Source organism: Aulostomus chinensis, chromosome 11 (assembly GCF_037954235.1).
Source record: "Aulostomus chinensis isolate RoL2024-O1b breed Wild chromosome 11, RoL_Achi_v1.0, whole genome shotgun sequence".
Classification (NCBI taxonomy): Eukaryota; Metazoa; Chordata; class Actinopteri; order Syngnathiformes; family Aulostomidae; genus Aulostomus; species Aulostomus chinensis.
Window position 1 is genome coordinate 27161669 of NC_141330.1, and position 24656 is coordinate 27186324.

General features: G+C 47.8%; 1 protein-coding gene across 3 annotated transcripts in view; it reads left to right on the plus strand.

Annotated features, from left to right (window-relative positions):
* cdk14 (cyclin dependent kinase 14) overlaps window positions 1–24656 on the plus strand; it is a 154854-nt gene that overhangs the window by 47225 nt on the left and 82973 nt on the right. For all 3 annotated transcript variants that reach the window (XM_086219239.1, XM_086219241.1, XM_086219240.1), the window contains 2 exons: window positions 2416–2478; window positions 13702–13825. In XM_086219239.1, the coding sequence (XP_086075365.1) occupies window positions 2416–2478; window positions 13702–13825 (187 nt within the window). The remainder of the gene's footprint in view (window positions 1–2415; window positions 2479–13701; window positions 13826–24656) is intronic.

Below are 24656 nucleotides of genomic sequence, written 5' to 3' on the forward strand. Positions count from 1 at the left end.
GCTTTAATTTGAGCTGTCGACTCATCAGACGAGACGCCAGGTGAATGAGCGGCAGACATGAGCTATTAATCATACATGATCCCTTGAATAATGAAATCTGACATGCAGGAGGGCAGCTCCTGAAGTGCAGCAGGGCACAGCTCCTCAGAGTTACGCCAGCACATTTACCTCTCTTCCCCATTCATTTACTTTGATATCCTTCATTTCTTCATGCAACATGGAAAAATGCGCCTCTGCGAAAGAACAGAAGAGCAACCGACGCTCCAAACGATGAGAGCCTTCGTTCAGTTGCAGTGTTGAAGCTCATTTCTGTGTCTGAGGTGACGGAGCAGCTTCACCCTCCTCCTCACTGACGGTAACCCGACTGGGGTTCGTCTGACTCAGTGCTGCAGCTCTCACTGTAGCCCATGTGACATCACAGCCTCCAACCACCTGATCAGAACGGACCCGTCGTGAAGCGGCTGCTCTGAGCCGCCGTATGGCATCCAGCGGTTGCTAACACCGGCGGTGAATGAGTGATGCTCATCAGTATGAGTGTGTTGTGGGTGAATCACATATTTGCACATTTTCGTTTAAAACTAACATTTCTGACATGCAGCCTTCAACTCCTCCCACAATGCGACCTTCAACTCCTCCCACAATGTCCAATGGCCACACCCACTCACTCCAGGAGTGGAATCAGCCGCAGCCATTCCAGTGTGATTTTCACTGAGACCTGATGTCTTGGGCCACATTTAAAAACTAAAAATGTGAATTAAATAAAAGGAAAGCGCGTCTGGGAGCCGGGTGCCTGAGCGGCGCCGGGGTGTGCAGCGTCTGTGCTGCTGCTGGGTCCTTGTGTTCATTCAGGCAGTGGCTGGTAGGTTTGTCTGGCTGCAGCGGTGAGTCCATTCACTCATGGCTTTAATACGCTGCTGCATGTCTCACTGTGACCCGTCATTAATATTCCACTGCTGCTGTTTTACATACAAAAGACTTTTCAAACATGAAAACCAGTCTATTTTTCTGCAAATGATGGGGCAAATGATGATCAACAGTGAAAGGGTGACGTACAGAGAGAGAAGGAGGAAATAGAGACAGAGGAGGAACCGCTGGTGTGGACCGGAGTGGCGATGCCAAATATCACGCCATGTCCTCGCCACACTGTACACACGCCGTGTTTGCACACTCGTTTTATTTTATTTGCTCTCACAACTGGAAGCCAAAGTGCCTCCACTTTGAGGTTTCAAGGTCTTTTAGGGTTCTCTGCCATTTTGGCTTGTGACTTGCCAATTCCTTGACTGCCATTTCGCTTATCCATTAAGGGCTGGGGGGTGGGGTTTATCCCAGCTTATATTGGGCAAGAGGCGGGTTCACCCTGGACAGGTCACCAGTCCATCTCAGGGCCATCAGGGGTTCAGTATCTTGCTCAAGGTCACTTGGACGTGGTCACCGGGGGAAGAGGGGATCGAACCAGCGACCCTTCGGTTGCTAGACGGCCGCTCTACCTCTGAGCCACGCCGCCCCTGCCTCACTCACAGCTAGAGGAAATGCAGCGCAGCGGTGCTGCACAACCGGAGCAGAGGTGCAGAAGTCATGTTGCATTTACAGTCCATCTAAAACAAGAATTATTATTTGAAAAGAGCTGCAATATCCATTTCATATCAGGAGGAAACACGTCACAACGTATTGTCAGATTATTTTTCCTCCATCTGGCAACAAATACAGGTGAAGGGGGCGGAGCCGCAACATGTCACCTGGTGGTCTGAAGAGACATGAGTATCAGCTGTAGCTGAGCTGCATGAGTGAAGAGTCTCTTAATGCACTGATGACGACTCTCACATTGTGGACGTCAGCATGTCACAGTCGCCGAGGTGCCGGGACACAGGCGCTCTCGTTGCTGGCTATTGTACACACGCTGTACACACGCTGTACACACGCTGTACACACGCTGTAAACACGCTGTACACACGCTGTACACACGCTGTAAACACGCTGTACACACGCTGTACACACGCTGTACACACACTGTACACACGCTGTACACACGCTGTAAACACGCTGTACACACGCTGTACACACACTGTACACACACAGTACACACACTGTACACACGCTGTACACACACTGTACACACGCTGTACACACGCTGTACACACACAGTACACACGCTGTACACACGCTGTACACACACTGTACACACGTTGTACACACACTACCTTAGCTCTTCTAGATCCCGTAGCTGACATCTTTACCTTTCCTGCCCTGAAGGCAGTTTCCTCAGTGTAAGAAGTCACACACATACATGATGCTGTCAAACATGAGGCGGTCATAAGAAGAAGAAAAGATGTTTTGAAACCTTCCACTTTCATATCTGTTAATCTCACGTTTGAAGTGGCAACGTTAACTTTGTGTTGTTTTTCTTGTGTCTTGCAGCACACGGACTTGTGCCAGTACATGGACAAACACCCTGGGGGGCTCCATCCGGACAATGTGAAGGTACTTGATCACCACTCTACTGCTCACTAGACTTTTCCTGGAGGGAGACTTGGTCCTGAAGCTCATTCAGATCAAAGTGTGGGACACATCGTCCTAGAATATCGTCAACATACAGGTCGTCAGCAGGTTGGACACAGACCACAGTCCGGTTTCAGGCTAAGAGGAGAGAGTGAGAGTGTGAGCTACTGGTTCTTAAGCCCCGCCCCCAACAGCCAGAGAAGAACTTCATCACACATTTCAAGGAGAATAACGCCTCTCCCTCATCTCTTTGGCTTCCAAGTTGGTCTGCTCGTTTCCCCCACAAGACAAATGACAAAGTCACGCCAAAGCTGCAGTCCTCATAATAAACATGGGCCCATTCCATTACTGGTGAAGCTCTCAGACTGAACATGGGCCCATTCCATTACTGATGAAGCTCTCAGACTGAACATGGGCCCATTCCATTACTGATGAAGCTCTCAGACTGAACATGGGCCCATTCCATTACTGATACTGCTCTCAGACTGAACATGGGCCCATTCCATTACTGATACTGCTCTCAGACTGAACATGGTCTCTGTCTGGACTCAGATTCACAGCAGGTAACAACATCAGAGCGTCTCCCAGCTGTGTGGAGGAGTTCTGCAAGGATTGAGTCTTGGTCCTCTGTTATTTAATCCTTACGTGCTCCAGGGATAGCTGAGTCGCCCTGGGCCAGTCTGTTCAAGACATCAAAGTCGAATCCTCCCACACCAATGTCAATGACGACATCTTGTCACTTACTAATCGCTCCGAGTGAAGTGGACGTGGGATTCCACACCACAACCATCATGATGGCAGTGAACATGTTTGCTAAGACAGGGGGGGGTCTGGCTCTGTGCTCGTCAAGTCCTTGTTAAAGCTGCGAACCAGGATGAGTGGGCCCTGGCACCGCTGCCTCCGGAGGGGGTCATGTGAGCATTTGCTCCGTCCATCTCACTTCCTGTAACCACCAGGTGGTGCTAGGACTCAAACTCAACTTGTAGACTTCTTCAGGACTCTCATCAAAGGTCTGACCACGTGAGTCCAATTACTGCAGTTTCCTATTCTGTGGTCAGATGTTAAACATGGCCGCCTCACCACGGTAACGCTGCTTAGCCAAAACTCTCAGTTCTTATTTGAGACGGATCTGGTCAACCCACAAGATTTTGGCAGTTTTCTACGGACAGACCAGAACTGGTGCACAGGACAAAAAATGGATTTATAAGAGATTCACGACTCAAACTGGCTTTGGTCCAATGCCTTCAGAGACAGACAGCAGGTCGCCCTGTGCTTGTGATGGACTGTAGACCGCAGTGGTGTTTACATCTTCAAATGGCTGAAACACATCGTTCTCACCGACAGTCGACAAACTGGATGGCGCTGGGCGGAACGATCCGGCCCCACATATCAGGTGATAAACACGATTTACAAATCCATGAAGTACTTTATACCTCTGTGGAAGTTTGGAGTGACGATGAAAGGGAGATACACTCAAGAACAGTCCCTCGTGGGCCCGTGATTCCTGACGTCAGGGTTGACTGTGACTATAGTGACTCCACCTACTGCGGTGATACTGTGATACTCCTACACTGCAGTATCAGTGTGTAGTGTCAGACTGATCCAGGCTAAAACCTTTATCATTTGTGCCCAACCAGGTACTTTGCTTGATATGTTGCTGGATGTGTACTGCACTATCATAGTCCCTGTACACATAAAACCAGCAGAATTACGTATAGAGAAATACTTCATGTGTTGTGATGGAAGCTGCCTGCAGACTTGTCCTCTCTGCTGGAGGAACAGCTGGATATGAATGCACATCTGTGAACAGCTCAGTTAACAGGGTCTCCTCTCATCTGCAGTGGACTGCCTGTTTATTGAAGTTAGTGACTTGAACTATGAAAGGCTTCGGACGACACACCTGATTTCTAATTGATCTCCCAGGAACTCTCCTAGAAAGAATCTGATTCTGAAGTAAATATCGAGTTCTGTCGAACTTCTGTTTTCTTTTATGTGATTCCTGTGCTCATGCAGATGGTCTTCGTTCTTCCCGAGGCCTCTCAGTTACAGTTGAGCATCAGTTAAAGCGTCACAGCTGCTTTGTTACCACCTGTCATCAGTTTCTACGTTAACGTCCCTCTCCTTGTCTTTAGTGGCAGTTGGTTACACTACATGAGCCTAAAATCTCTTTGTTGACAATAAGAGTGAAAGAATTAGGTTTATGGGAGATGTGGTCATTAACCAGTTTTGTTCCAAGTCTTGGACCCCAAAGAGGTTTAATTTCTGTGTTTTATGGCCCACTGGAGGAAGTGCTGCCACTCAGCCGCTCTCCTATTAACTAATCGGCAATCGCATTTGTGCCTCCACTGATGCTTGATCAGATTATCGTCTAGAGACCCACTCAGATGCTCATCACTAACACAATTATTGGTCCATGTGGAGCAGTGTGTGTGTGTGTGTGTGTGTGTGAGTGTGTGAGTGTGTGTGTGTGTGAGTGTGTGTGTGTGTGTGTGTGTGTGTGTGTGTGTGTGTGTGTGTGTGTGTGTGTGTGTGTGTGTGTGTGTGTGAGTGTGTTTAGCAGCAACTATTCCAGGCTCATGCTAGCTTGTTAGCATCGCTGCTGTAACTGAACCCAGGTGCTTCTTCTGCTGAAGTGCTCCTCTGATCAGATTATATGCAGCTGGGGGGGGGGGCAAGTCCTTGCCCATCAGCCAAATAACAGCTGGCATTTACATTTATTAGATTAATTACAGTGGAAGTGAATGATGCACATCAGTCGTGTTTCAGGTCAGGTGATCGCAGCCAGCAGCTGATGACGATGAATTCAAGTGCCCTCCTCCCCTTTCTTTGCACCCTAGAACGGTGCTTCACAAAATGATACATGCAGTGAGGTCAACATTATGCATCCTTGCCTGTCCCCACTGATCCTGGATCTGCTCCACCTTCCTGCTGGTAAAGGAAGGTTCTGGTGGCTGCTGTTGCAGGATGTGCTTGCTGATGGAGAATTGTTGGGTGGAGGTTCACTGAAGGAGGGAGGTGCTGGACCTGCTCTACTTGGACAGAGTCAGGACAGAACTTTGGTTGGGGTTTGGCGCCACACAAATAAACCTGACTTGACTTTCCTGTGCTAATTTCGTGTTTAAGTCGTGTTGTAAGAGAGTTTGCTGTCAGTAAATCTGAGCCCAAATACCAAGACATGATTGGCTGCCATTCAATTAATCACAAGGAAACATGTCTGCGAACTCACGGACAAAAAACTTCCTTTTAGCAGGCTGAGACGCTGAGCAGCCCCATGCCCTATGGAGCGGCCATCTGCCTCGACCAGCAGGAACAGAGACGGACAGCTAGGTGAGGACGGAGGCAGAGAGAGAGAGACGGGTGGACTTAGCGACACAACAACAAACAAAAACGACAGTGGCAGCACAATCATGAAACACAGCTGACTAGAAACGACACCTACCACAACAACAAAGCCCAGCATGATACGAGCATTGAAGTAGCAGTATTAGTAAAGTGCAAGTACTTTCACTGATATAAATAACCCTAGTACTTATACCTAACAGCTGCCCGGTCAAAGGCATTTGGTGTGTTCCAGTGGTCAGCTCAGTGGAGCAGGTGATTCAGGCCGTTCAGAGAACACACTACTGATGCTCAGAGGCAGATACGAGGGCGGCGTGAACGCCAGCTGGCAGACGGAACGCCTCCTCACTCCATTTAACACTCCTTCATCTGATCTCTGATATCAGCACCGCGGCTCACTCCAGCAGAACACCTCAGATTGGAGTTGTGAGCTGCACTTTGCTGGCAGGAGTCTTTGTCTCAGTAATGAGCGTCTGAATGTGAAAGTCTCACGGCGGTCTGGCTGAGACGCCGCAGCATCCGCTCCTAGAATCAGACCAGTGATGTCACCCACCAGACAGAGCCCGGGTCCGGAAGGGGTGTGGATATAAAGTTTCACACCTGTGAGTACACTCACCTGCAGGCAGTATTTCCTTTCTAAATTACACCTAGAGATTTGTACATATGACATCCAGGTTAGACCCCGCCCCCCACACGCCCTCATTTAACCATACATGGTCAAAGCAAAGCTGGTGAGGCTGGTCAGCAGTTCCGTACGGTGAGTCACAGCAACAACCACCAGGAAGAGCCAGAAAGTGGCAGGACACACGAGTGTCACCTCGGGTTGCTGTGTCCAGCCACCAGACCGTGGATCCCTGGAGCCCTGCCACGTCCCTGTGGAACGCCGTGACAGGTCAGCGTGGGTCACTTGACTGTGCTGTGGTCAGAGCTGATCCTGAGGACTTAGAGTGTCATAAAAAGTAAAACTTGAAGTACTTTTGCGTGTACTTTCATATTTATCCATCAGTCAGCCAAGACATTAACACCACTGACAGGTCTTCTATTGAATATGTGACAACCATCACACGTCGTCCCCTGAGAACCATCAGGTTCAGTTTGATCCAGTCTCTTTGAGGGAGGAGTTACTACTGGACTACTACTGTACTACTACTGTACTACTACTACTGGACTACTACTGTACTACTACTGTACTACTACTACTGGACTACTACTGGACTACTACTGTACTACTACTACTGTACTACTACTGTACTGGACTACTACTGTACTACTACTGTACTACTACTACTGGACTACTACTGGACTACTACTGTACTACTACTACTGGACTACTACTGGACTACTACTGTACTACTACTACTGTACTACTACTGTACAGGACTACTACTGGACTACTACTGTACTGAACTACTACTGGACTACTACTGTACTGTACTACTACTGGACTACTACTGTACTACTACTGTACTACTACTACTGTACTACTACTGTACTGGACAACTACTGGACTACTACTGTACTGAACTACTGTACTACTACTGTACTACTACTACTGTACTACTACTGTACTGGACTACTACTGTACTACGACTACGGTACTACTACTGTACTACGACTACGGTACTACTACTGTACTGGACTACTACTGTACTACTACTGTACTGGACTACTACTGTACTGGACTACTACTGTACTACTACTGTACTGTACTACTACTGTACTGTACTACTACTGAACTGGACTACTACTGTACTACTACTGTACTGTACTGCTACTGTACTACTACTGTACTGTACTACTACTGTACTGGACTACTACTGTACTCTACTACGACTGTATTGTACTACTACTGTACTACTACTGTACTACTACTGTACTGGACTACTACTGTACTACTACTGTACTGGACTACTACTGTACTACTACTGTACTCTACTACTACTGTACAGTACTACTACTTTACTGGACTACTACTGTATTGTACTACTACTGTACTCTACTACGACTGTATTGTACTACTACTGTACTGGACTACTACTGTACTACTACTCTACTGTACTACTACTGTACTACTACTACTGTACTACTACTGTATTGTACTACTACTGTACTCTACTACGACTGTATTGTACTACTACTGTACTACTACTGTACTGGACTACTACTGTACTACTACTGTACTGGACTACTACTGTACTACTACTGTACTGGACTACCACTGTACTACTACTGTACTCTACTACTACTGTACAGTACTACTACTGTACTCTCCTACTACTGTACTGTACTACTGCTGTACTACTACTGTACTGTACTACTACTGTACTGTACTACGACTGTACCACACTGCCAGTGTACTGTACTAAGGGCAAAGGCAAAGGCAAATTTATTTGTATAGCACCATTCATACACAGGGCAATTCATAGTGCTTTACAGAGGAAATGAGACATTGAAAGTTAGAATCAGTTTAAAATCGAAAACATGAATTAAAACATTCAAAAATCATTTAAAATCAATTCGACTGCAGACAAATCAATATTAAATCAATCCATCAATCCCAAATCACCCAGATCATCCCCAAATCACCCAGATCAACCCCAAATCACCCAGATCAACCCCAAATCACCCAGATCAACCCCAAATCAATACTATAAGAAGGCTGCAGTAAACAGCAGTGTTTCCAGCCCTGATTTAAATGAGCTGACAGTTTGTGCCCCCTCAGAGTTTCAGTTTGTTCCACAAGTGTGGACCACAGAAGCTGAAAGCAGCTTCACCCTGCTTGGTTCTGACCCTGGGGACGCTGAGTAGACCCGTCCCTGATGACCTGAGGGGTCTGGATGCTTCATACCCAGTCTGCAGCTCTGACATGTATTTAGGCCCAAGCCCATTCAGCGACTTATAGACCAGTAACAGGATTTTGAACTCAATCCTTTGACACACAGGGAGCCAGTGCAGTGGTTTAAGGACAGGTGTAATGTGGTCCATTTTCTTACTGTTGGTCAGGACTCTGGCAGGAGCATTCTGGATGAGCTGCAGGTGCTTGATTGATTTTTTACTGAGACCTGTAAAGACACCGTTACAATAATCTAGCCTACTAAGAATAAATGCATGGACGGGTTTTTCCATGTCTTGTTTAGAGAGAAATCCTTTAATTCATGCAATGTTTTTGAGATGATAATAAGCTGATTTAGTGATAGTTTTTATGTGGCTCTTAAAATTCAGGTCTGAGTCCATAACAACACCAAGGTTTCTAGCTGGGTCGGTGGTTTGTAGTGTCATTGAGTCAAGTTGGCTGCTGACCTCAAGCCTTGCGTTTTTGGGACCAAACACAATGACTTCTGTCTTTTCTGCATTGAGCTGGAGAAAATTCTGGCCCATCCACTGATTGACCTGTAGGATACAGTCACTCAGTGAATGCAGTGGACTGTAATCGCATGGCGACACTGTAATATGAAGTTGTGTGTCATCAGCATATGAGTGGTAGGAGATGTTATAGTGCTCTATGACCTGGGCCAGTGGGAGCATATAGATGTTGAACAAAAGTGGCCCAAGAATAGAGCCTTGTGGGACCCCACATGTCATCTTTGTTTGCTCAGATTCACAGTTCCCAAGCGAGACAAAGAAGTCGCGATCTTCTAAGTAAGATCTGAGCCAATTTAGCACCGCACCAGAAAGTCCAACCCACCTCTCCAGTCTGTCAAGCAACAGGGTGTGATCGACTGTGTTGAATGCGGCACTAAGGTCTAGTAGTACCAATACTGATATTTTAGATGCATCGGTATGAAGGCGTATGTCATTTAACACCTTAATAAGTGCAGTTTCAGTGCTGTGGTGTGGTCGAAAACCTGACTGGAAAGCACTGAAGAGATTGTTTTGGGTCAAGAAAGAATGAATTTGTTGATAGACAACTTTCTCAATGATCTTTGACAAAAACGCAAGGTTAGATAAGGGTCTGTAGTTACTTAGTAATGAAGCATCCAGATTAGGCTTTTTTAGAGAGGTTTGATGACTGCAGTTTTCAGTGCCCTGGGAAATTAACCTGACAGAAGAGAAGCATTTACTATCCTCAATACATCTGATGAAACACAATTACAAACACTTTTCAGCAAGCTTGTAGGCATCATATCAAGGCAGCACATCGTGGAGTTTAAATTCTGAACCGTTTCTGTCAGAGTTGCATGGTCTACAGGTTGAAAGGTTTCTAGATTTCTGAGAAACTGAGGAGGAACTGGTGACATAACTAAGTTGCTTTTGGAGGAGCCACATACTGTTTGTCTTATCTTCTGAATTTTATCTGTAAAAAAGGCTGCAAAGTCACTGCATGACTTGTTGGACACCAGTTCAGCAGGAATAGATGCCGAAGGGTTTGTCAGTCTGTCGACAACAGTGAATAAGGTGCGGGCATTGTTGGTATTATTTTTGATAATCTCAGAGAAAAAAGACTGTCTTGCCTTTTTCAATTCTTGGTTATAAATGTGAAGACTCTCTTTATAAATGTCGTAGTACACCTGGAGTTTGTTTTTACGCCCTCTGCGTTCAGCCTGCCTACACTTTCTTTTTTGAGCTTTCACCAGAATGGTGTTCCTCCATGGTGACTTTTTTTGCCAGATATAACTTTGGTCTTAATTGGAGCAATGGCATCCATAACAGTCATAACACTGGAGCTAAAACTATCAACAAGGTCATTGACTGAGGCTAAGGGCAGAGTTGGTGATGATGTAAACGCCTGAGTGAAAAATGTACCAGTGCTGTTGTTCATAAACTGCTTTCTTATCACCTCTGCTTCACTTTTGCAGAGATTAGCAGGGATAGTCATTTTAAACTGAACACAACAATGATCCGAAAGAGCAACATCACTCACCACAACATCAGAAATGTTTAGACCCTTGGAGATAATTCGATCTAATATGTGGCCCTTGTTATGTGTTGGATCTGTCACATGCTGGGAGAGTCCAAAGATATCCAGAGTATTAAAGAGTTCCTTTGCATATCCATCTTTCACGTTATCAACATGAATGTTAAAATCCCCCACTAGAATAACACATCAAGCTCAATGCAGATAATAGACAATAGTTTGGAAAACTCATCAAAAAACAGTGCATTATATTTTGGGGGCCTGTAGATGGTTCATGATATTGCACGACAGGAGGCTCTCAACTGAACTGCAACATACTCAAAGGAGGTGAAACTTCCATCTGACATCCTCCTGCATTGGAAGGTTTCATTAAACAAAACTGCAACTCCACCTCCTTTCTTATCCACTCTAGCTTCACTTATGAAGCTGAAGTTAGGGGGAGCTGATTCAGTGAGAACTACTGCACTGATATCTTGGCTTAACCACGTTTCAGTTAGGAACATGAAGTCCAGGTTGTGCTGTATAATGTTATCACTGATTAGAAATGATTTGCCTGCTAATGACCTGACATTTAATCCTGCTAGCGTTGACATGTTAGAAGCAGTATCTATGGGGCCGTGTACTGACTGTGCTTGACATGGAATGAATGTTAAATTTGAGGTTACCCTGTTTCTTGGCAATTTAAACATTCTTTTTCTCTTGCCAGTCATAACGTGAACTGAGGAAGCTTCCAGTATGCTGGGCCCCGACTTTCGCTGGTAATAGTCAGGAGTGACATCATACTGTACTGTACTACTACTGTACTGTACTGCTACTGTGCTGCACTGCTACTGTACTGTACTACTACTGTACTCTAACGGTAATTACTGAGGTACTGGCTAATATCTGCTCCTAATATTTTGTCATGTTCGCTCATGTGAAGGACCTGTCGGTCCAACCCAGTGCTGATCCATCAGCACCAGCGCTGGTCCTGCTGTGATTGGATAGAATCATGCCAAGGTAATTGAATGTGAGGAGAGATGGGATTTACTCTAACAAATCTGGGGTAAAGCCACCAGTCCTGAGCCCGTCTGTCTCATGGAGGACAGAATGGGACTGTGCCTGTGACCAGCTGCTGACAGCAGTGGCGCTGATGAGTGTGAGAATCAGCAGGATTATTAGTTTCAGAAGTGTCTCACTTTGCTTCACACATTAGAATGCAGATGGGACGGAGCGGCGCCCCGGTCAGAGAGAGCGCTGCTCTCAGGAAGCTTCTGATGTCTGAATGGAGCAGCTGAGGGCAATAAAAGGGCAACAGCAATTGTAAAGAGGCAAGAGTGTGATCGACAAGAGTAAACACGCCATTCCCATGCTAATGTTCTGCCGCAGCCTTCATCTTTCACCCACTCAGAGCAGGAGTAGTAAACCACTGACCCGCCAGCTCAGACGCCGGACGGGGCCGCTCTTGATTGGACTCCACGGTGCTTCAGTCGGCTTAATTGGCCAACAATGAAGTATCAGTGAGAGGGCGAGATGAGAGGGACGGACGGAACACGCCTCATTATTTGTTAATTGACATGTGTGTGCAGGGCACCGGAGAGCTGGATGTGTCTGGCTGTGGGTGGAGCTTAGGATGCAGTCGCCACCAACGTATATCATGTTTGTTTGGTGGATGAGTTCATTAACTGTGGTTATGACATTGCAAATATTTCCAAATAATTTAATCGTAGTTCATGAATACAGCCAGTGAATACGTTTGAAGTCAAAATATTCAAAGTCCTTCCTGTCCCGCCACCCGCCATCTTGATCCCGCTTGGTGGTGTTATTTTGAGGGAATGATGTTGGGCTCTGATCTGGATCAAGCAGCTCAGCCAGGTGATATAACCGTTGCTCTGCTGCTGTTCTCATGAAGCGCACAGGAAGTGATGAACATGGGCGCGGATCAGGCGCCGTCACCTTTGGGTCCAAAAACCAGAAGCATTCGCACTGGCGATCGTCTCTGAATATCAACACGGAGTCACATGGCAGCACGTTATCAGTCATGTGAGAATTATTCAGCTCGCTGCAACACCTCGGAGTGACGTACGCCTCACGCCACACCTCCCTCCTCACGCCTGCTGCACCCACACCGCCGGCCGCCACCTCGGTGTTTTCATGCTAACGTCAGGAATATGCCACATCTCAGACGTTCACACACACACACACACACACACACACACACACACACACACACACACACTCACACATTCACACACACATACACACACTGTCAGACACACATACACACATACACTCAAACAAACACACATACACAAACATACACACACACACATCCTTGTACTTATCCATCCTTGTATATCTTTGAGGACTTTCATTGATGTAATACATTCCCTAGCCCCTCCCCCAACCCTGACCATCTCAACTGACTGCCTGACCCCAACCTTGACCCAAACCCTAAACTTTTCAATCGAAAGAGCAAAAAGACAAATACTCACCTGTTGTTGGACGCGCCCGTGCCTACCTTCTCCTGGATAGGAGAGGAATTTTATCCTTCCCTTACCTGAACCTGATTCTAACCTTGACCCTAAAACCAAGTCTTGACCTTCAAACGGCCCTTTGAAGATGTGAGGACTGGCTAAAATGTCCTCACTCTGTTGGTTAAATACGAATTCTAGTCTTCAATATGTAGCAAGTACAAGAACACACTCACACACCTGCGCACGCACACACACACACACACACACACACACACACACACACACTCACACACAGCAGCTCTGTCTCAGCATATGCAGCACACACTCGTCCACACCAGGTTATTCGATATGACTGAGGAGGTTGTCGTCAGGAAGCTGGTAGCTTAACTGGGACCAGTCACCATGGGGACTGTGGAGTCACTGGTCAATAGCCAGCTTCTCTCTTGACCGATAACTCCATATTGATGTTGCTGTCTGGACCTTTAGCCCATGTGGCCTCGGTGCTCTTGTTGTGGTTCCTTTGTAATGACCAGGTCCTTCTTTTCCTGGGTCCAGCTGTTCCTGTTCCAGCTGCTGAGAGGCCTGTCCTACATCCACCAGAGGTACATCCTCCACCGGGACCTGAAACCACAGAACCTGCTCATCAGCGACACTGGAGAGCTCAAACTGGCGGACTTTGGTGAGTCATATGACCGATTTGTCCCACACATGAATGTGTCCTTCTTTTGGATCCAAATCCAGACTAATCTGAGCTGGTTTGTACGTATGAGGCTTGCTGCGATCATTCCGAGGAAACGTCTGAGGTGCTGTTGAAGGACGTAGGTTGGGGGTGTTAACCTGACACGTCAGGAGTCGCTGGCTGCATCGGGTCATTGTTGGAAAGGTTCCACATCAGTAAGAGCTCAGCTGCTCAATCCTGAACATGAGTTGTCATTTTTGTACATTTTGTATTCCTCAGATTCATGAAGAACTTGTCAGTGTGAGTGTTGTTTGACAGTTGTAGCATTAATTGTAATTGTGGGTGACAGAAACGCTCCACTGATGTTCACCACCGAGATGAAGCTGCGGGAGTCTCACTGTTCTTGGGGGTTCTGGCCGTGTTCCCCCACCTGGAGCACCTTCCAGGACTGCACACATTTGTCTGCTGGGACAGGGATGAGGCTCGGCTGCTCTTTTGTCTTCCTGCGAGACCACTGCTGTCACACTGGAGCGCTCGGCGTGAGCTTCCAGTGTTCATGACAAACCATTTTCTTTAGTTTGGTGTGCTGACACCACGTTAGAGTAGCACCAGTAGTGCTGAAGATGTCTGCATGTGCCAGAGCTGTACCGCACCTGCCCTCATGCAATTTGTCATTCTTATCATAAAACCACTGATTTCCAGATTTGAAGGGTTCCGAATGTTGCTTCTGTATTTCTGAGGCGTCGTTGCCTCGGACACAGAGACAGTGAACAGAGCAGCATATGGTGCAGTCTGAGCCCCAGCAGAGGGATCCTGGAGGAAGATCTGTCACCCTGGCAGCAGGAGCGGCTTTGGAGCGGTCCATCCATCCATCTGTCCAGAGCGTTGGCAAAGGCCCCTTCATGAGTCGTTGACCCCTTGACCTTTTCCGGTTCTTGACCTTTTATCAAGCGCCACCATCAGACCAGAACTGCCCTTCTCATACAAGAGATATCACATTCAAAGCTGTGTATGTGTGTGTGTGTGTGTGTGTGTGTGTGTGTGTGTGTGTGTGTGTGTGTGTGTGTGTGTGTGTGTGTGTGTGTGTGTGTGTGTTTGTTTGTTCTTTAGTGGCGCCATGTGACTTGGATCCAAAGTCTGCCTCCATGGCCTGTCTGACACCCTGGATTCACACATCTCAACGCTCCTAACCTCTATCCTTCCCTCCATGCTTCCCTCCATGCTTCCCTCCATCCCTCCTTCACCCTCTGCTTCCTCAGCCCAGACCGATGGGGGAGCAGCTTCATCAATAATTCAGGCCTTGTATTGGTGGAGAAACATAACTGGGAGGGAAATGAGAAAAAGGAAATAATGGACAAAATAGTAAATGAGGGTGTGTGTGTGTGTGTGTGTGTGTATGTGTGTGTGTGCGTGTGTGTGTGTGTGTGTCTGGATCATTAGTCTGCTGCTGCTGCTGCCGCGTCCTCATCAGCAAACATGAACAAAACACAGAATCAGCCTTCACCCCAGGGATGCCAGATGAGGAATGTGAAGGCTGTGTGTGTGTTTGTGTGTGTGTGTGTGTGTGTGTGTGTGTGTGTGTGTGTGTGTGTGTGTGTGTGTGTGTGTGTGGCCTTGGCAGCAACGATACTAAGGTTGACAGCTGAGGCTGGTGCTCCGGTCAGATGCAGAGTGTCAACAAAGGAGGGCTGAGAGGTTTAAGGAGAGGAGGATGAGAATGAGTGCTGATTGGATGAAGGGTAGAAAGAGGAAGAGTTAAGGGACAGCTGGGCTTCATGGGAGAATTGTTAACAAATGACAGCAGTGGATTATACTTTCTATTATTATTGCTACATCCACCAATGAGGTGGAGTCGTTGGTGCAGTTTGTCGCTCAGCAGGATTGTCTCTGGTCTGGCTGGAGGAGTGAGGCACCATAGAAGAAGCCATTTTGGGAGCAGCACAGTGGAAAATGATCTTCACATTTTTTCAGTGGCAGATGTGTGCAGCATGTGTCTCTCAGCTGGATGGCACCAAAGCCACGAGGCTGATATTCACAGGAGGAGGGGGGCTCTCGTCTTGTTTCTCTGCAAACAAGCTAACAAACAAACTCAGTGGCCTTTATGTTCTGCAGCGGCTTTCATCCCTCCAGCTAAAGGCTCTCCGCGTTCAGTCCTCACAAACGCAAGATTCTGAAATACATTGTTGCGGTTTTGTGCGGCGGGGGGGGGGGGGTCCCAGTTATCATGGGTGTGCTCTCGGACTGGCGGTCCATCCAGCTCCTTGTGTTCCTACCGACTCTGATTACCGATGTTCCGGCTCTCAGCAGGGTTCTCTGCCCTTGCCAGTTCAAAGCCTACCTATAAATACTTGATAAATAGTCAGGTCAGGTTTATTTGTGTGTCACCAAATCCCAACCAAAGTTCTCTCCTGACTCTGTCCAAGTAGAGCAGGTCCAGCACCTCCCTCCTTCAATGAACCTCCACCCAACAATTCTCCATCAGCAAGCACATCCTGCAACAGCAGCCACCAGAACCTTCCTTTACCAGCAGGAAGGTGGAGCAGATCCAGGATCAGTGGGGACGGAGAGAGAGCAGGAGAGCAGGACAGAGACAAAGACAGAGAATGGAGGAAGACAGAGACAGAAGGAAAGAGAGGGACAGAGATAAAGAGAGAGAGAAAGGAGGAGAGACTGATGGACAGACGGGGACGTGAGCAGGTGGAGCTACGGGTGGCAGTTGGAGCCTCTTCAGGTCTGGAGCCTCCTCCAGCAGCACCAGGACCTGGGATGTGGGGAGAAGAAGAGGAGTTAGAATAATAAACGTACAAAATTACTTTGGCTAATCTATTCTAATCTAATAATCTGTTTGACATTCAATAATGGCATCCTGCAGCACCTCTCCCTGTTCCACAGCCCTGGATTAAAATATGTACAAGAAAAAGGTTTAAAGGTTTATGGCTTCAAGAAACGCTCCATGTCAGGCTAATGTTAGCGGCCAAACTGATTGTCTTGATTATTTTCATAGTTTAATGCACTTCATGTGGTTTGAACACAGTGTACTTTCATTAGATTTTGAGATTAATGTCTCAATGGTTTTGTTTCTTTTTTAAAAACTTAAAAAAATCTCCATTGCAAAAAGTGGGCTTCAACTTGGCGGCCCGGTGGAGCAGTGGTCCTCACTGTGGCCCCCCAGCAAGAAGGTTGTGGGTGGAGCCCCAGCTGCAGCACGGGGTCTTTCTGGGTGAGTCTCCATGTTCTCCCTGTTCCTGCTGGGTTCTCTCTGGTACTCCAGCTTCCTCCACAGTCCATCATCCATGATGGATGGATGATGGATGGATTGCTGGACTGATGGATGATGGATGATGGATGATGGTTGGATTGCTGGATTGATGGATGATGGATGGATGGATGGATGGATGGATGGATGGATAGAGCTTCAACTCTAAAGTATTCCACAGCTCATTGGAGGGCGCTAATGGCCCAGCTATGGGCTGTGGTCCGTATCGTCCAGCACCAGAACCCAGTCACTCTGTTCTGGTTATTCATGGTCACCAGATGACCTGGTCCTGTAGCGCCATCGTGAGGCCGAAGTTCCCACTTGAATATAAGAAGTACAACTACCAATGAAAACTCATTAATCCTTGTTAGGATACGATGAAGGTGCGTCAGCTGGACTGTTTAGTGATGAGCTCCAGCAGTGTGACCGGCTGACCTGGAACCTGTGGTGAGCTGAAGGATACTGATGCTAACGTGACCTCTGCTCACTGTAGCTGAGTGTCTCTGCATGTAAGACTTGAGCGTCTCCTCCATCTGGGGCGTAGCTGGATCAGCGGGGTGAGGGAGGTCTACTCACAGCAACCCCCCCCCCCACACACACACACACGCACACACACTCTTCAGTGACTTTACTCACTTTTAATGAGTCCAACAACAACCAGCTCACAACAAGGCAGTGAGGAGCCCACATGTTTCATATCAAGGACACAAGTAATTGAGACCAGGGTGAGAGAGAGTGTGTGTGTGTGTGGGGGGGGGGGGGGGGGTGGACTGTAATCACAGCATCTCTAAACACACACACACACACGTAACCTTCCGTCATTTACCAGCATTTCTTACTATCACATTTGCAATTTAAGATCTAAAAGCTGGGAACCTAAATTACAAAACGGTTTCATTAATTAGGGTTAACAGGTGATGAGCATTAAAGTGCAATTAATTGATCAGAGCTGTGAACAGCATGTCTGCCTTTATTCACAATGCTGTCGCAGCCTCCCAGCCTCTTCTTTGGCTCAGCGGTATTTTTAATTCATTCAAACATTCAGATTTATTCCATGTGTAAGCTGAAGGCTGCCGGCGTATTCTCCACAACTAATGAAGGAGTTGTGTTGTCTCCTCACACGCTCCCGGCTGGCGCAGCTGTGTGACAGGAGACTGGTCAGACTGGTTGGGAGGGAATGAATTCCTTTCGTGTGTGAGGCTGCAGGAGGACCTCCACGTGTACCTGAGTGTCTGAGCGTGTGCGTTTGACCTTGAGCCCTGTTTACATTCATGTGCCAGGCTGGAACGAACTCACCAACACGTGTTAGCATGTTGCCCTGGTCAACATTCCCGGCCCATCAGATTTACCATAAATAGGAGTTCTACTGAATAAACTCTCATCTAATCTTGTTGGAAGCAATTAGAAAGGAAATGATCATTTATGAGAAAACTCCCTCGGCAGAACGCCGTTCTCCTCCAGGACGCGTTCAGACGTTGTCTCGCAGCACATCAAGGGCGCCGACTTCTGCTGCACTCACCTGTTAACCACCGGTGCAGGACGAGACCACTCGCAGCATCGTGTCACACTCCTGTTGTTTGTTGTGGTGTTCAGTTTGTTATCAAGTCATTCATGCAACGGAGAACCAGAGAGGAAGTGAGTCAGGTGACCCGCATGACTGAGATGTGTCTTTGATGACTTTGATTCCTGTCTTTGTGGGGACCAGCTCCTGCATCAGGGGCCTGTTGGATGAGGAGGGTGAGAGGGTTAGCCAGATAACTACAGCTTCATCACTGCGCCAGCTAGGAGGCTGAATATATCACCACGGTAACATCTGCTACAGACCTGACCTGCTGCAGAGCGGCTCTAATTATAGAGGGACAGAGACAGTAGACGAGCATTGCTCTCATCCTTCAGAGACTCGTAGGACAGCGAGTGTGTCCAGTTGGGATGAGGGACCCGCTGAGAGGGACGCACGCCATGTGCCACGAGTGTCAATTCATTGCCAGTATGGAGGATTAGCAGACCTGACTGCTGGGCACCGTAGAGAGAGAGAGTGTGTGTGTGTGTGTGTGTGTGTGTGTGTGTGTGTGTCCACTCCTTATGTTCAACATCTAGACGAGGACAATTTGTAAAATGAATACGTTATTGACCATTCAAGCTGTCGTGACTGTGAAGTCGAAGCAATCGTCGACCTTGCATAGACTCTGGAGAAGCGTGACGAGTGTGTTCACACTTGTCACGATGAGCAAGAAGAGTCGATGTGTGTGAAACTGTTTCAGCTGAGCTCTTGTGTCCGTGTAGCGAATGCGAGTGTGTCAGCAGCAGCTGCCACCATGAAGCTGGAGGAATGCTACTGACGTGCAGGGCTGGATGCTTGTCTGTCCCGCATGTGTTGTTGTAGTGCTGATATCACCGTGTGTGTGTGTGTGTGTGTGTGTGTGTGTGTGTGTGTGTGTGTGTGTGTGTGTGTAAAGGACTGGGCTGTGCAGTTTTTAAAGGTGCAGATGGTCTCTTGAGGTCTAGTTGCTGAGTGAAGGCTCCTGGTGTGTGCTACACCAGCAGCAGTAACCACGTGTTACCAGGACATCTACAGCGGCCATGTTGGAAGTAGCATAGAACTCTGATGGATGGGGGGGCAATTTTAATATTGACAGAGGGAATCACCTTTTTTGAGTGACGTTCACCCCAAAAAAGTCTTCAGACGACTGCCAGTGTTTCACTCAGAGCAGCTGTCAATCACAGTGTCACGCCCCCTTTTACTAGCATCAAGTAGCAGTTTAAAACCAAACGTGATGATATTCAACACTTGTGGATGTGCCTGTGTAACGAGAGCTACCTGGAATGGCTCACCTTTGGGAACATTTCATTCTTTTAAGTATTTTTAGGTCCATTTGCTGATGAGGAGTGGGCGGGAATAATGATTTATAGCACAAACATCCACCGGGGCCTCACTGAGATCTGCTAGCGACCGGGACGAGGTTTGTTTGTAGTCCAACAGGAAGTGGTCATCTCCTGGTTCCTCCACCAAAAGGAAGTGGACATCTCCTGGTTCCTCCACCAACAGGAAGTGGTCATCTCCTGGTTCCTCCACCAACAGGAAGTGGTCATCTCCTGGTTCCTCCCCCAGCAGCCAATAGGATCGCTCCATGTGATTGTGGCGATTGAACCAGTAAATCAGCTCTGGTGAACAGAAGTTGATGATCTTCCGGGTTGAGTTCATCAGGATCATCTTGAGTGTGAGTGGTGGTCTCTGTCTCTGCGCCAGCTGTGTGATGGCCCGGCGACCCATCCAGGTGGACCCCCACCCACATCTCTCCGGCTGGGATGGACTCCAGCCCCACAACGCTCATCAGGATAAGTGGTGGACAATGGCTGAATCTTTGGAGGGTAAATTTGGAGCACAGTTCAGGAACTGGATGGGTGTGATGGAGTCGCGTGGATTTTTGTGTTGTGGATGTGTGACTTTGGAACTGTCGTCTGCTTTCATGACATCACTCTCATGGTTCCTGCGCTGTCAATCAGTCTGTGACAACAGCACATGCATTTCAGTGTTCAGAAGTCCATGAATCAGAATGAGCTCAGGAGATGTTTTTGTCGTCTCCCGTTGAATTTCTTTCAAAAGTTTTTGAAATAGCTTCTGGCAGTCGGAGAGGGGAGGAAGAGGAGGAGGAGGAGGAGCAGCAGCAGGACAAAGCTACAAACTGACTTTAAAATCCAAATGAGCTTCAAAAGAACAGTGGGTCCCCCGGGACCCGGCTATTTCAGTCCCACACTCTGGGTTCGATCTGTCTCCTTCCTGTTTCCAGCCCACCTCCTCCATCCAGCACTGGGTGACCCCTGCTGGTGTGTGTGTGGTGGAGTCATATATAATTCACACATGACCTTCATCCATACAGGAGCTAGCTGCACCTGTGTGTGCGTGTGTGTGTGTGTGGGGGGGGGGGGGGGGGCTTTGAAGTACTAGCTCCTCTGTAGTTGGACCTGTGGGGTTTGGAGGGGGAAGGTCAGGGGTCAGTGTTCACTACCTCCTATAGCGGTGATACAAATGTCAGCGCACACGGACACCAGCATCCTAATGATCCATATCTCATGGACTGTCCCACTTTATTGGATATCCATGATATACTTTATACTTTTTTAGCGGACTAAAGGGGGTTGGAACATCAGTGGCAGCTGGAAGGACGGGGTCTGGTAGTTTGGTTCGGCCACATTTTTCTGTCAAACCTGTTCGGTCCTGAGCCCCGAGCCCAACGTCCTTGGTGATGATGTCAGCTGAAGCTCAGAGTGACGCCATGCAGGTGATGTAGAGGCTCGCTTGACTGAACCGGGACGGAGAACAAACTCCAATCAGAGGGAAACTAAAGACCAATGACAAACAGGGTGGTGCTCCTGCAAATTCAGCAACAGAAATGAAGCAGCTGGGCCTTCAACAGCAGAGTGAAGGCGGCGCAGGCAGGAGGTGGCGTTGATGGATGTAATCCCCGAAATCTCAGGAACAACGTGTTTCCTGATCGCTTGTGATCTGTCAGTACCCGTTCACAGGTCCCGGAGTCTGAATCTGTGGATCCTGCAGGCTCCGAGCAGCCTAGATCCATTTGACTGGACCACAGGGCAAAGCAGAGAAATAATAAGTACAACAAATAATCTAATTGACGAACAATAATCATGAATCATTTACGTCACTGTCAGATGTTTCCTGTGCTGATTACTGATCCCTCGTTGCTCTTTTTTCTGTGTGGCCTGAACTGCTACCGTCGCCACCAGAGGTGCATCATGGGTCAGACAAAGCTGCGGTAGCCAGCAGGAACCACGCCGGGTCAGGAGCATCAATACGCACGTCACTAATGTCGATAACCTAGATGTCTGTGTAGGTTCTCATTCATCCAGGTCATCGTAGATCGAAGCGAAGTAAAATCTGGTCAACTTACGTCCAGTTGACCAGATTTTACTTCGCGTCGATAACCTAATAACTCCATCAGGAAAAAAACTCTGAAGAAGACGCCATCCCTCTAGTGAGCTGAAACCTGATCTCTGTCTAGTCCGAGTCACTGGACTGAGACGTGGACTATTCTGATCTGGATCCTACTAACGAGAGCCTTATTCATGTTTACACCTCAGTCTCACTCGAAAAACCCACACGAGGTTTTGCAACGTTTTATAACCTGTACATCAGTCATGCTTCGCTACGCCGCCGCTCCAGTTCTCTCAGGTTCAGTTCTAGGAGGAAAGACTTGGACCTGTAGTTTCTAGACAGGAATATGATGGAATATTCGATAAGAAACTCATGTAAACAGACTCTTGGAAATATTGTCTTCTTTAGACTCACGTCAGGAGTTGGAATATTGAGGTCCGCGTGAACGTGACCCGTGTTGGACTGAGTCAGGCTTCATGCAGGAACCACAGGAACGTCCATGTGTTTTTACACATCTCCACGGTACAAACAAGCTATCCTACCCAAGCAGTTTCCTCACACACACACACACACACACACACACGCCTGCAGTGTAAATGATAGGCTCTCAGTGTGAGCGCTCTCTTGCCTTACATCTGTGTGGGTAAATTACAGTGCTCAGCCTTGATGAATGCTTTGCTCCTGTGAGCTTTCCAGCAGAAGGAAACGTTAAATACCCTCCCTCCCTCCTTATTGTCCCCCATGCTCCTCTGCCTCCCACACACGGGACTGTCAGCAGGGCAGGAAGTGCTCTTTTGCTAAACTAAATGCTTTAATTAAGGCCCGGCCACTTGAGAAGAGACAAAGGCGGACTATATCGCCACCAGCCTCATTAACGCTGGATGCATCTGCACGCTCACCATCAGCTGCCAGGGAGGGTCTGTCACCAGACACCCACCAAGCCTGTCTGCTCGTGGGCAGGCTCATGGGCTGGTTGTGAGAATGCTAGAACTCTGGAGACACACGGACATTCAGCATGGTATTACGGTCTCAAAGTTACTGTAAGATCAGCGGCGTCGACCAGTCTGATGTAGAAATGACGGATCCTTTGGGTTCATCTGACTGATGGACCCGTCACCTGCTTCCTCTCAGGAACCTCAGCAGTCGTCTGGCTTGTCCCTCCAGGCCGCAGTGAGGACCAGCTCAGCCCACGGAGCTCACGCTTTCTCTGGACACTTGTTGTCTTGTTAAAGCCTTGGCAGAGAATAAGAATTAAAAAACATTATAGGTGTCACAGAGGCTGGTGTGTGTCTGTGAGTGTGTGTGTGTGTGTGTGTGTGTGTGTGTGTGTGTGTGTGTGTGTGTGTGTATGTCTGTGTGTGTGTGTTTGTGACAATATTCCAGGGAAATTTATGGTGACTCCATTCATGACCGTACAACGACGCGTCAGTAGTTTGTGTGACCTGCTGGAGCTCCAGCGACACTCTGAGTCGAGCTTTCTTCACCTGGGCGGCGCGTCACCTCCGGCACCTTCCTAACGTTCCTCCCCTTGGGTTTCTGCTTTAACTGGTAGAAGAAGTCTGCTGTGTTTTCACTGTTGTCTTGCATAGTCAGTGAAATGCTGTGTTATAGTTCTGACCTCTCGGAGCCAAACCACTTGTACATGACCTCCAGCCATGTCCATATTAGGAGATAGGGTGCTGGTGGTGCTGGTGGTGCTGTCGAAGAAACACCACCGGCACCAACAGAACCCTATCTCCTAATATGGACTCTGTTAATCAGGAGAAAGTCTGTGAACAGCTTGATATATCAAATATTGATATCTGTAGTTCAGGATGTTGAGTTTCTACATTTCAGCTGTGGCTGAAGAAACTTGTGTTGTTATGAGCATTGTTGCCATGGAGACTGATGGTTGTTCGTTCGAGACATCTCAGCACTCATGGAAACTTGCCATATGAAGTTGTTGGTTCCCATACAGTATTTTGACACACTTGATACACCACTGTTACATGACATATGATATGTAATTGATATGTAATGATAGAAAAACTCTGTCACAGACCGTTAGCAGTAGCGCTAAATGTCAGACGTGAAGCTCTGATCCAGTCGAGGCTCAGCGTCACATGCTGCTGTTATTGTCAGACACTTCCATTCCTCCTCTTACTAGTAATATCCCTCCATCCATCCATCATCCATCCATCATCCCTCATCCATCCATCATCCATCCCTCCATCTTCCCCCTCTTCTCCTGTTGAGGGTGGTGGGGGTGGAGCCTATCCCAGCAGCCTTCCCCCTGGACAGGTCACCAGTCCATGGCAGGGCCAACACATAGAGACAGACAACCATTGGCTCTCCCAGCCACGCCTACGGTCAATTTAGAGTCTGGATTAACCTGGTCCCTCTTGATGTCTTTGGACTGTGGAGGAAGCTGGAGTACCAGAGAGAACCCAGCAGGAACAGGAGAACATGGAGACTCACCCAGAAAGACCCCGTGCTGCAGCCGGGGCTCCACCCACAACCTTCTTGCTGGGGGGCCACAGTGAGGACCACTGCTCCACCGTGCCACCCCTAGTGATGTCAACTGTTTTGGTTATTACCATGATAGAAATCTGCTATTGAGCACGTTGGAGTTTTGAGTTCCTTCGAAGTCATTGTTAAGATGGTGTGGATGTGTGTGTGTGTGTGTGTGTGTGTGTGTGTGT